We start from the raw sequence: 13,047 nt of genomic DNA, 5'->3' as shown, positions 1-13,047 counted from the left end.
AATCACCAGTGAAGATACTCAACAGTGGGCATTGAAAGCCTTAAGTTTGGCCAGCCAGGCCAAATAATCCAATGGGTGCAGTAGTAGCATGTCTGTTATGGGGAAAACCAACCACTCTCTGATTGGACTGGAGACCCACTCCACAGGAGGGAATACATGCCTGTTACTGAAAACCTACAATAGGGGCAGTCATGAGCCCTAGGGCTAGGGGTATAACGTCTGCTGAATGTATATATAAATGTATATACTCATCAAACTGCCCAGTAAGCACTTCTCTTAATGTTCATACCCATGTATTAATGCTACTCTCATTTTTGATTAGAGAAGCTTCTCTTTTCAGACGACAGTGACCTTGGGATGACTCAGAAGGCACCATGGTACTGAGAAGAAGTGACAGAGGAGTGCTCAGCACTGAAATATCTCTACCACACCTTCCAAGGCTCAGGGTCCATTGCTTTCTGCTCCCAAATAATTAAATAAAATACAGCAGATTCCTTCTAGGAAAAGCAGTGGGGTCAAGTGGCGTAACTGGTAAGCCATCTCTCCAGCCTGGCAGCTTCTTTTTAAAAACAGATTATTTGCCATGTATGTGCATGTCTGTTTATGGGTGCATCAAGATCCCTTGCTCATACAATCAAATGCTTGTCTGGCTTTCTGTGGGTAGTTGAGGAACTAAAACCTACGCTGGCACACTTTGCAAGAAAGTACCTTTAATCTCTACACCATGTCCCCAGGCTGTTTGGCAGTTTCTTCAACAAATCATGTCATAATAGTACCAGCTACCAGGCACTAAGCGCTGTGTGCCTTGTAGTCAGCAATCTTATCTCACTGAATCACAAGAACTATGAAATCATTTGCCACATATAAAATAAATCCAAAATGATTAATTGTCCAAATGTCAGAGCTATATAATAAAACTCTTAGAAGAAAATATAGGTAGGTCTTTGTAATCTTGGATTAAACAATGGCATCTTAATTATGCTATCCAAAGTATAAGCAATTAAAGCTATATAAATTGGATGCTGGAAAGATGGCTTAGTGGTTAAGACGCTTGCCTGCAAAGCCTAGGGACCTAGGTTTGATCCCCCAGTACCCACATAAAGCCAGAGGCACAGGTAACACATGTGTCTGGAGTTCTTTGCAGTGGATGGATGTCCTGGCCCATCCAGTCTCTGTTTTTTTCTTTCTCCCTCTCTCTCTCAAATAAATATTTTTAACATATTTTATTTATTTATTTGAGAGAAAGAGAGAGAAAAACGGAGGAAGGGACCAATAGAAAGAGACAACGGGGCTGGGGAAATAGCTTAGCGGTTAAGGCGTTTGCTTGAGAAGCCTAAGGACCCTGGTTCGATTCCCCAGGACCCATGTAAGCCAGATGCACAAGGTGGCACAGGCATATGGACTTCATTTGCAGTGACTCGAGGCCCTGGTATGCCCATTCTCTCACTCTCTCCCTCTTCCTCTCTCTCCCAAATAAATAAATAAGTAAAATATTAAAAAACAAAGAAAGAAAGAGAACAGGCACACCAGGGCCTCGAGCCATTGCAAATAAACTCCAGATGCTTGCATCCCCTTGTGCATCTGGCTTACTAGGGTCCTGGGGAATCGAACCAGGGTCCTTAGGCTTCTCAGGCAAACACCTTAACCGCTAAGCCATTTCCCCAGCCCTCAAATAAAATTTATTTAAAAAACCCCAAAAGATAAATAAAAAAAAAATAATGGATAAGGGCTGGGGAGATGGCTCAGTGGTTATAAGTGCTTGCTTGAAGGTCCAGGTTCAATTCCCCAGTATTTATGTGAAGTCAGAAAGCCAGACATAAAAAGTGGCACATGCACCTGGAGTTCATTTGCAGTGGCAAAAGGCCCTGACATGCATGTAGTCAGTCAGTCTCAGTCTCTCTCTGTTTCTATCTTTCACTCAAAGAAATAAAATATTAAAAAGAAATGAATGAGCCAGGTACGATGGCCCATGCCTTTAATCCCAGCAATTGGGAGGCAGAAGTAGGAGGATCACTGTGAGTTCAAGGTCAGCCTGGGATTCAGATATCCCAGTCAACCCTGGCTAGACTGATATCTTAACTCAAAAAAAAAAAAAAAAGGTAAATATAGCCAGGTGTGGAGGCTCACACCTGTAATCCCAGCAATTGGGAGGCTGAAGCCAAGAGGATTTCTGAATTCAAAGCCATCTTGGGCTATTATATAGTGAGTTCTAAGCCAGTCTTGCCTCAAAAATCAAAAAAGGAGGGCTGGAGAGATGGCTTAGCAGTTAAGGCACTTGCCTGTGAAGCTTAAGGAACCAGGTTTGATTCCCCAGTGCCCACGTAAAGCCAGATGCACAAGGAGGTGCATGCACCTGGAGTTTGCAGTGGCTGGAGGCCGGTGCACATCCATTCTCTCTACCTGTCTCTTCCTCTCTCTCTCCCTTCCTAAAAAACATTACAAGCCAATGCCAAGGCTCTTGGTTTCCAACCAAGAATAGATAAGACCCTACTGCTGAAGACTCCACATGGGCTGCAGCAAGGTCACTGAGAAATCCTGCTGGAGATGAGCTAAAAACCTCCTCCCTGTAGACAAGATGACACAAAGCTAAAAAAAAAAAAAAAGAAAAGAAAGAAAGAAAAAAAAAGCTACGCTGCATGCAGCTCCATGGGAGAGAGAGAAGTCACCAGTGGCAATAAACAACAGTGGACACAGCAAACCTTAAGTTTGGCGAGCTGGGCCAAATGAGCCAATGGGTGCAATAGTGGCATGTCTGTTATGGGGGGAACCAACTGCTCACTAATTGGACTGGAGTTCCCTGATACTAAAAACCTACGATGGGGGCAGTCATGAGCCCTAGGGGTGTAACACCTGCTGGTGTCTGGCTACATGCACATATTATGCTGGCCAGACTCTCACTTTTGGTGTGAGAAGCTTCTCTTTTCAGATGGCAGTACCCTTGGGATGACTCAAAAGACACCATAGTGCTGAGAAGTGACAGAGGAGTGCTCAGCACTATGGTGCCTTTTGGTGACCTTGCAGTGTCTGACGCTACCTATATAAATAGGACCAGTATAATATGAGGAAAAATTGATGACATCAAAATAAAAGAGAGACTGACTGAGAGGGGGAGGGGATGTGATGGAGAGTGGAGTTGTGAAGGGGAAAGTGGGGTGGGAGGGAATTATTACGATTTATTGTCTATAATTAAGGAATTTGTCAACAAGAAAAAAATAAAGCCAGGCATGGAGGCGCACATCTTTAATCCCAGCACTCGGGAGGCAGAGGTAGGAGGATCATCATGAGTTCAAGGCCACCCTGAGACTGACCACATAGTGAATTCCAGGTCAGCCTGGACTAGAGTGAGATCCTACCTTGAAAAACCAATAAATAAATAAAAATAGGACTGGAGAGATGGCTTAGTGGTTAAGGTACCTGCCTGCGAAGCCTAAGGGCCCAGGTTTGCTTCTCCATGTCCCACATAAGCCAGATGGGCAAGTTGGCGCATGCATCTGGAGTTCGTTTGTATTGACTAAGGGCCCTGATGTGCACTCTCTCTCTCTCTCTCTCTCTCTCCCTCTGTCTTTAATAAATAAAGAAAAATAAATATTTTTAAAAAACAATTAAAAAGGGACTGGAGACATAGCTTAGTATTTGCCTGCAAAGCCTAACAACCCAGGTTTGATTCCCCAGTACCCATGTAAAGCCAAATGCACCTGGAGTTCCACTGCAACACTTAAGAGACCCTGGCATCCCCATTTTCTCTGCTTGCTAATAAACAAATAAAAATGTAAAAATAGGGCTGGACGACAGCTTCAGCAGTGGCAGCGGGGGTGCCTATCTGCAGGACCACAGGTACCAGGCTCGGTTCACCCCACAGGAAAAGCCAGTGCCCAGCTCCAGAAAACAGAACAGCGGTCCAGCGACCCAGCCAGCCTACTTGACTGAGACCAAAATCATCCAAAAAGGTAACTGGGATTGTACCAGGGAAGGGTCTCACTTGGTCACAAGCTGACTTGGATCCCTCAACAGACCAGAAATCTTAACCTCTTTGTTGCTAGACCATCTGGTGGTTATAACACCTACTCTTGCATAAATACTCGGTGCTGTTGTTGATTGAATGTGTACAGTGTTTAGTTAAATTTTAGAATCTACCTATATTTTGTTCCTCTCAGCCTACTTGAATACTCCCATAGCAGGCAAACTCAACCCCTAGGAACACTTTTCTAGATACTCTGAGTGTTAAGAGCCACACCTAATATCTTAATCTCCTACACTGAAGATATATAACATCAGATCAATTGATACAGCTAAGAATACCCAGCTAACTAGAAAATCCAAGCATTAACTTAATCCAAGATGAAAAAAAATATACATTATAACACAAGAAACACCAAAAATCAAGACAATATAAATCCACCAAAAAGTATTAATGCATCAGAGATGACCTCCAGTGAAAACGAGTTGGAGGAAATGCCTGAGAAAGATTTCAAAAGAATGATTGTAAATATGTTCAAAGAAGTCAAAGAACAAATCCAAGGAATCAAAGAGGAAATCAAAGGAATCAAAGAAGAAGCAGGACACCAATTTAATGAAATAAGGAAGGCAATACAAGACATAAATAAGGAAATAGAAATAATAAAGAAACACCAGTCAGAATTACTAGCAATGAAGAACACAGTTAATGAAAAAAAAAAAAAAAAAAACCTCTTTAGAAAATCTCACCAGTAGAATGGATGAAGGAGAGGACAGAATATCTAAACTAGAAGACCAGGTGGCAGATCTAATACAGTCCAACAAAGAGAAAGACAAACTAATAGAAAAGTATGAATAGGAATTTCAAGATATTCTGGACACTATGAAAAGATCAAACATAAGAATTCAGGCATAGTAGAAGGAGAAGAATATCACTCCAAAGGCATAGTAGGCGTCCTCAACAAAATCACAGAAGAAAGCTTCCCCCAAATTGGGAAAGAGGTGCCAATGCAGATACAGGAAGCCTTTAGAACACCAGCCAGACAAAACCTGGAAAGAACCTCTCCTCACCATATTATAATCAAACTTCCAAACACACAATCCAAAGAAAAAATATTGAAAGCAGTTAAAAAGAAAAATCAAGTTACCTACAAAGGCAAGCCCATCAGGATTACAGCAGATTACTCAACAAAAACTTTAAAAGCCAGAAGGGCTTGGAATGATGTATTCCAAATTCTGAAAGATAACAATTGTCAACCAAGGTTACTTTATCCTGCAAAGCTATCCATTCAAATAGACGTAGAAATAAAAACATTCTATGACAAAAGCAGGCTAAAGGAGTATTTGAAGACAAAACCAGCTCTACAGAAAATACTTGAAAGAATCCTCCATGCCGAAGAGAAGAAAAAGCACACATATAAGGAACCTGGAAAAAACAAGCAATACTCAAATACTAATTAACACAAGAGAGCAAAGGAAGAACTGGAACCACAAAAAAAAAAAAAAAAGGCAAACATAAACACACACCTTTCAATAATATCTCTTAATATCAACGGCCTCAATGCCCCAACCAAAAGACATAGGTTTGCAGACTTGGTTAAAAAGCAGAATCCTACAATTTGTTGTCTCCAAGAAACTCACTTTTCTACAAAGGATGGACATTATCTTAGGGTGAAAGGCTGGAAAACGGTGTTTCAAGCAAATGGGCCTAGAAAACAAGCAGGGGTTGGCATCCCAATATCTGACAAGGTAGACTTCAGTCCAATGCTAGTCAAGAAAGATAAGGAAGGTCACTTTATATTGATTAAGGGCACACTCCAACAGGAGGACATTACAATCCTAAACATATATGCACCTAACATGGGGGCTCCCAAATTCATCAAACAAACACTATTAGAACTAAGGTCACAAATAACACCAAACACAGTGGTGGTGGGTGGCTTTAACACCCCACTCTCATCAATTGACAGGTCATCCCGGGAAAAAATAAACAGAGAGGCATCTGGACTAAATGAGGTCATAGAAGGAATGGACTTAACAGATATATACAGGACACTTCATCCAAATGCGGCAGAATATACATTCTTTTCAGCTGCACATGGAACGTTCTCTAAAATAGACCAAATATTAGGACAAAAGCAAATCTTAACAAACACAGGAAAATTGAAATAATTCCTTGCATTCTATCTGACCACAATGGAATCAAACTACAAATCAATAGCAAGAAAGGCTATAGAGCATACACAAAATCATGGAAACTAAACAATACACTACTAAATAATGAATGGGTCAATGAAGAAATCAAGAAGGAAATCAAAAAATTTATAGAGTCAAATGATAATGAGAACACAACATACCAAAATCTCTGGGACACAATGAAGGCAGTTCTAAGAGGTAAATTTATAGCCTTAAGTGCCTATATTAAGAAATTAGAAAGATCGCAAGTAAACGACCTAATGCTTCACCTTAAAGCCTTGGAAAATGAAGAACAAGGCAAACCAAAAATCAGTAGACAGGAAGAAATAATAAAGATTAGGGCACAAATTAATGAAATAGAAACAACAACAACAACAAAAAAAAAAAACAATCCAAAGAATTAATGAAACAAAGAGTTGGTTCTTTGAAAGGATAAACAAAATTGATAAACCCTTAGCAAATCTGACCAAAAGAAAGAGAGAAGAGACACAAATTAATAAAATCAGAGATGAACAAGGTAACATCACAACAGATTCCAGAGAAATTCAAAAAATCATAGGGACATACTATAAAAGCATATACTCCACAAAGTATGAAAATATGAAAGAAATGGATGAGTTCCTTGATTTATATGACCTACGTAAATTAAATCAAGATGAGATTAATCACTTAAATAGACCTATAACAAGCATGGAGATCCGAACAGTTTATTAAAAATCTCCCAACTAAAAAAAGCTCAGGCCCAGATGGATTCACTGCTGAATTTTACCAGACCTTCAAGGAAGAGCTAACACCATTGCTTCTTAAGCTTTTCCAGGAAATAGAAAAAGAAGGAATTCTAAAAACTCGTATGAAGCCAGCATCACCCTGATACCAAAACCAGACAAAGATAGAACAAAAAAAGAAAATTGCAGACCAATCTCCTTCATGAACATAGATGCAAAAATTCTCAACAAAATATTGGAAAACAAAATACAAGAATATACCAGAAAGATCATTCACCCTGACCAAGTAGGCTTTATCCCAGAGATGCAGGGATGGTTCAATATACGCAAATCTATAAATGTAATACATCATATAAATGGACTGAAGGACAAAAAACACATAATCATCTCATTAGACATTGAGAAAGCATTTGACAAAATCCAACATCCCTTCAAGATAAAAGTCCTACAGAGACTGGGAATAGAAGGAACATATCTCAATATAATAAAGGCTATTTATGACAAGCCTACAGCCAACATATTACTAAATGGGGAAAAACTGGAAGCTTTTCCACTAAAATCAGGAACAAGACAAGGGTGTCCACTGTCCCCACTTCTATTTAATATAGTTTTGGAAGTCTTAGCCATAGCAATAAGGCAAGAGACACACATAAAAGGGATACAAATTGGAAAGGAAGAAATCAAGTTATCATTACTTGCAGAGGACATGATTCTATATATAAAGGACCCTAAAGACTCTACCAGCAAACTGTTAGAACTGATAAAAACCTACAGCCACATAGCAGGATACAAAATAAATACACAAAAATCAGTAGCCTTCATATATGCTAACAACAAGCACACAGAGGATAAAATCAGAGAATCACTCCCATTCACAATTGCATCAAAGAAAATAAAGTACCTTGGAATAAACCTAACCAAGGAAATAAAGAATCTCTACAATGAGAACTTTAAAACACTCAAGCAAGAAATTGCAGAAGACACTAGGAAGTGGAAAAACATCCCTTGTTCCTGGATTGGAAGAATCAATATTGTGAAAATGGCAATCTTATCAAAAGCAATCTACACATTTAATGCAATCCCCATCAAAATTCCAAAGGCATTCTTCATGGAAATAGAAAAACCAATCCAAAAATTCATTTGGAATCACAAAAAACCTCAAATACCTAAATAATACTGAGCAACAAAAATAAGGCTGGTGGTTGGGAAACAAGTCAGAACCATATCCAAACATAAGCCCACTCTCCAATATCAAGCTACCATCAATCATGGGCTAAAAGAGGGCCTACACCGATTAAACTCTCTATCAAAAAAGTAAGTGTTAACTCAATTTTCCGGGTGCTAACTTACTCTCTGTTGCAGAATCTGCTTCTCTTTTTCAGATAGATGCAGATCCTAAGGACAGAGCTACCCCAACATACCTCAAAAGGGGCCCGACTGAAACTAAGGAAAATTGACGAAACAAGCAAGAGTGATGTTTTCCTGATGAACCAGATACTAGCACAACGGGGAAGGAGACCAACACAGAGAAAAATCAACTCCTACCAAATCAGAGAGCCAAAGCCTCAGAGGCCCCCAACACCTCAGCACTGAAGCAGACCAAAAATGAACCCAACATGGCTCAGGGAAATTTTGCGGAAGAGGGGGCGGAAGAATGTCAGAGTCAGAGTTGGGTCATGATATGCAGAGACATTTATCATACCAATAACTGGGGGCTAACTCCACAATGCACGACCCATTTACATCAACAAGGAGGGTCCATTGGGAGGGGGTAGATCATGGATGAGCCTAAACAATGGTACCAAACTGCCTGTATTTGCTGAAAAGAAAACTAATAAATTAAATTGAAAAAAAATAAGGCTGGTGGTATCACCATACCTGATTTTAACCCATACTACAGAGCCATAGTAACAAAAACAGTGTGGTACTGGCACAAAAGCAGACATGTAGATCAATGGAACAGAATAAAGGACCCAGATGTAAGTCCAGGTAGCTATAGCCACCTGATATTCGATAAAAATGCCAAATATACTCATTGGAGAAAAGATAGCCTCTTCAGCAAATGGTGTTGGGAAAACTGGGTATGTTATCTGTAGAAGGATGAAAATAGATCCTTCTATCTCTCCATGCACAAGAATTAAGTCCAAATGGATTAAAGACCTTAACATCAGACCAGAAACTCTAAAACTGCTAGAGGAAAAAGTAGGGAAAACGCTTCAACATATTGGTCTTGGCAAAGACTTTCTGAATACAACCCCAACTGCTCAGGCAATAAAGCCACAGATTAATCACTGGGATCTCATGAAATTACAAAGATTTTGCACTGCAAAGGACACTGTGAATAAAACAAAGAGGCAACCTACAGAATGGGAAAAAATCTTCGCCAGCTATAATAGAGGATTAAAATCTAGGATATACAAAGAACTTAAAAAGTTAACTAATAAAGAATCAAACAGGGCTGGAGAGATGGCTTAGCGGTTAAGCGCTTGCCTGTGAAGCCTAAGGACCCCGGTTCGAGGCTCAGTTCCCCAGGTCCCACGTTAGCCAGATGCACAAGGGGGCGCACGCATCTGGAGTTTGTTTGCAGGGGCTGGAAGCCCTGGCGCGCCCATTCTCTCTCTCTCCCTCTATCTGTCTTTCTCTCTGTGTCTGTCGCTCTCAAATAAATAAATAAATAATGAAAAAAAAAAAAAAGAATCAAACAAGCCAATCAAAAAATGGGCTGTGGAGCTAAATACAGAGTTCTCAAAGGAAGAAATATGAATGGCATATAAGCATCACTAGTCATCAGGGAAATGCAGATTAAAACTACATTGAGATTCCATCTCATTCCTGTCAGATTGGCTACCATCACGAAAACAAATAATCATAAATGTTGGCGGGGATGTGGAAAAAGAGGAACCCTTCTACACTGCTGGTGGGAATGCAATCTGGTCCAGCCATTGTGGAAATCAGTGTGGAGGTTCCTAAAACTGCTAAAGATTGATTTACCATATGACCCAGCTATAGCACTCCTAGGCATATATCCTAAGGACTCATCTCATTTCCTTAGAAGTATGTGCTCAACCATGTTTATTGCTGCTCAATTTATAATAGCTAGGAAATGGAACTAGCCTAGATGTCCCTCAACTGATGAGTGGATAATGAAGATGTGGCACATTTATACAATGGAGTTCTACTCAGCGGTAAAGAAAAATGAAGTTATGAAATTTGCAGAAAAATGGATAGATCTGGAAATGATTATACAAAGTGAGGTAACCCAGGCCCAGAAAGCCAAGCGCCACATGTTCTCCCTCATATGTGGATCCTAGCTACAGATTATTGGGCTTCTGTGTGAGAAGGGAAAAACTCAGTAGCAGAGGCCAGTAAGTTACAAAGGAGATATAAAGGGAAGAGAAAGGAAGGGAGGAGGGTACTTAATAGGTTGGTATTGTATATATGTAGGTACAATGATTGAGATGGGGAGGGGATATGATGGAGAATGGAATTTCAAAGGGGAAAGTGGAGGGTGGGAGGGTATTACCTTGGGATATTTTTTATACTCATGGAAAATGTTAATAAAAATTGAGAAAAAAAATTTTTTTAAAAAGCCTAAGAAGTCTGGGAGGAAGTAGAGTACCTAGTGTGTGTGACGCCCTGGGATTCTTAGCATTTGGCTGGGGGAAGAAACAGTCTGTATGTGCATATTTGTATGGAATAAAAATCCAAAAGAACACATTTAAAAAAAAAAGCTCCAAGTGACAAAAAAAAAAAAAAAAGGGGCTGGAGAGATGGCTTAGTAAGACACTTGCCTGTGAAGCCTAAGAACGCATGTTAGAATCTCCAGGTCCCACACAGCCAGATGCACAGCGACACAAGCATGCAATGTCGCACATGCACACAAGGGGCTGCACACATCTGGAATTTGTTTACAGTGGCTGAAAGGCCCTGGCACGCCCATTCTCATTCCCCCCCCTCCCCCTCCCTCCCCGCCCCTCTCTGAAAAATAAGATTAAAAAAATGTAAAATCAGAGCTGGGCATGGTAGCGCACACCTTTAATCCCAGCGCTCGGGAGACAGTGGTAGGAAGATCACCGTGAGTTCGAGGCCACCTTGAGACTCCAGAGTGAATTCCAGGTCAGCCTGAGCTAGTGAGACCCTGCCTCGAAAAACCAAAATACACAAATCAAATAAAATAAAATAAAGAGTAGGTGTGTTGGAGCACGCTTTTCATCCTAGCACCTGGGAGGCAAAGGTAGATCACTGTGAACTGGAGGCCATCCTGGGACTGTTTATTCCAAGTCAGCCTAGGCTAGAATAAGACCCATCTCTGGGGATGAGGGAGGGGAGGGAGGAAAGAAAATAAGGTGAAGACCAATGGAGGAGTACACTCAACCATGACCTCTGCTTCTACACTCAGTTACTGACATGTGCATGCACCCACACACATAAACACGCCAAAGAAACTGTGAAGTCCCTGGTTAGATATTCTTTTACACTTGAGTCTTTCTAGTTACAACATTCAGTAAATAACTGTGTCTTATTGATACAACAGTTGTACTATGGCTATCACCTGTATTTCAGTTTAACCAGATCTAAAAATCTGTGAAGGGGCTGGAGAAACAGCTTGGTGATTAAGGAGCTTGCCTGTAAAGCCAAAGGACCCAGGTTTGATTCCCCAGGACCCACAGAAGCCAGCTGCAGAAAATGGCGCGTGCGTTTGGAGTTCGTTTGCAGCAGCTGGAGGCCCTGGCGCGCTCATTCTCATTCTCTCGCTCTCTCAAATGAATAAATAAAAATATGATATAAATAAATAATGAAAATCTATGAAAACGCTTCGGGATGAAAGCACTTACAAATATGAGATGAAACATTTCCCACTTTTCATCAAGGAAGTGAAAAGCACTGATTACCAAACGGGCCTACCGAAGCAAGTTCATGGGCTATACAGGTTAAGTATGCAACGGGGCGCAGGGCATTTACTCCAAATAAAAGCATCCCATGGGCTAGAGAAATGGCTGAGCAGTTAAGGCGCTTCCCTGCAAAGCCCAAGGACCTGGGTTCAATTCCTCAATACCTACATAAAAGCAGATGTACAAAGCGGTTCATGCATCTGGAGTTCATTTGCAGCGGCTTAAGACCCTGGCAATGCACATTTTCGGTCTCTTCCTTCTCTTTCTCTCTCTCTCTCTCTCTCTCTCTCCCTGCTTGTAAATAAAAATAAATAAAATATTTTTTAAAAAGAAGCACCCTAGGCAAACGGCGATTACTCAGTGTTTCTTCGCTGGCACCTTTTCTTTGATTTGACACTCCAATGCCTCCAAGGGCCACAAGGCCAGCACCTCTTATGCCCCACAGCCTAGCTCCTCCTCAAAGGCCGCCGCCCACCGTGCACAGTGCCTTCACGGAGCCAGCTGCCGGCGAAGCTCCAGACCGCACAGCCCGGACCTCCTGCAGCCTGCGCTACCCCAGGCGCAGGACCGCGCCCATCCCCGCGGCCCGGGACCCGGCCCGGTCTCCACGAGCCCCACCCGGGCGCCCGACCTCGCCCACCCCCGCCCCGCTCCGCCCAGCGCGCCCGCCTCCCGGCCGAGCCGTCCAGCCCTGGCAGCGCCCACGGCCCCGCTAGGCCCCGACTGGGGGGCCCCGCGGCCTCCGCCGCCCTTCGCCTTACCGCGTCGCCTCCGGAGTCCTGTGGCCCGGCGCCTTCGGCTTCCTCACCCGCCGCAGCCTCGAGCACGGCGTCGGGGCCGCCCAGAGGCTCCTGGGGTGCAGGCTGCAGCTGCCTCTCGGGGTCCGGAGAGAGCTGCTCCATAACTGCAGCGCGGCTCGGCGCGGCGGTGACCGGGCGCATGCGCCGCCCCGCCCCGCGCTCGGATGCCACGCCCCCGAAGCCACGCCCCGCGCTCGGATGCCACGCCCCTCCGCCCCGCTCCGGCTGCCAGAGACCCTCTCTGGACGCCGCCTTGGATGGACTAGGGCGAAGGGACCGGAGAAAAAGGTGGGATGGGGCCTACGGAGGAGTTGGTCCCCTTCTGAACCACAAGAGCGCGAAATCTGGGAGAACTGAGAGGCGCAGGAAAAATGAACTCTAGGAAAAGTGGGCAACTGTTCAGGTTGGCGATCACCTAAAGTAAATGTGGGACTCGCAAGAAACGGAGGGGCTTGGAGAGATGGCTTAGCGGTTAAGGCG

At 42.7% G+C, this 13,047-nt stretch overlaps 1 protein-coding gene across 2 annotated transcripts in view; it reads right to left on the bottom strand.

The window, feature by feature from the left end:
• The window catches only part of Snx4 (sorting nexin 4), an 80,143-nt gene extending 67,455 nt beyond the window's left edge, over window positions 1-12,688 (bottom strand). For both annotated transcript variants that reach the window (XM_045148430.1, XM_045148431.1), the window contains exon 1: window positions 12,529-12,688. In XM_045148430.1, coding sequence (XP_045004365.1) covers window positions 12,529-12,669 — 141 coding nt within the window. In that variant the 5' untranslated portion in view covers window positions 12,670-12,688. The remainder of the gene's footprint in view (window positions 1-12,528) is intronic.
• Between the last annotated feature and the right edge of the window lie 359 nt (window positions 12,689-13,047).

The sequence above is a fragment of the Jaculus jaculus genome, chromosome 4 (genome assembly GCF_020740685.1).
Source record: "Jaculus jaculus isolate mJacJac1 chromosome 4, mJacJac1.mat.Y.cur, whole genome shotgun sequence".
In the NCBI taxonomy this organism is placed as follows: Eukaryota; Metazoa; Chordata; class Mammalia; order Rodentia; family Dipodidae; genus Jaculus; species Jaculus jaculus.
This window is presented reverse-complemented; position numbering and strand designations above follow the sequence as displayed.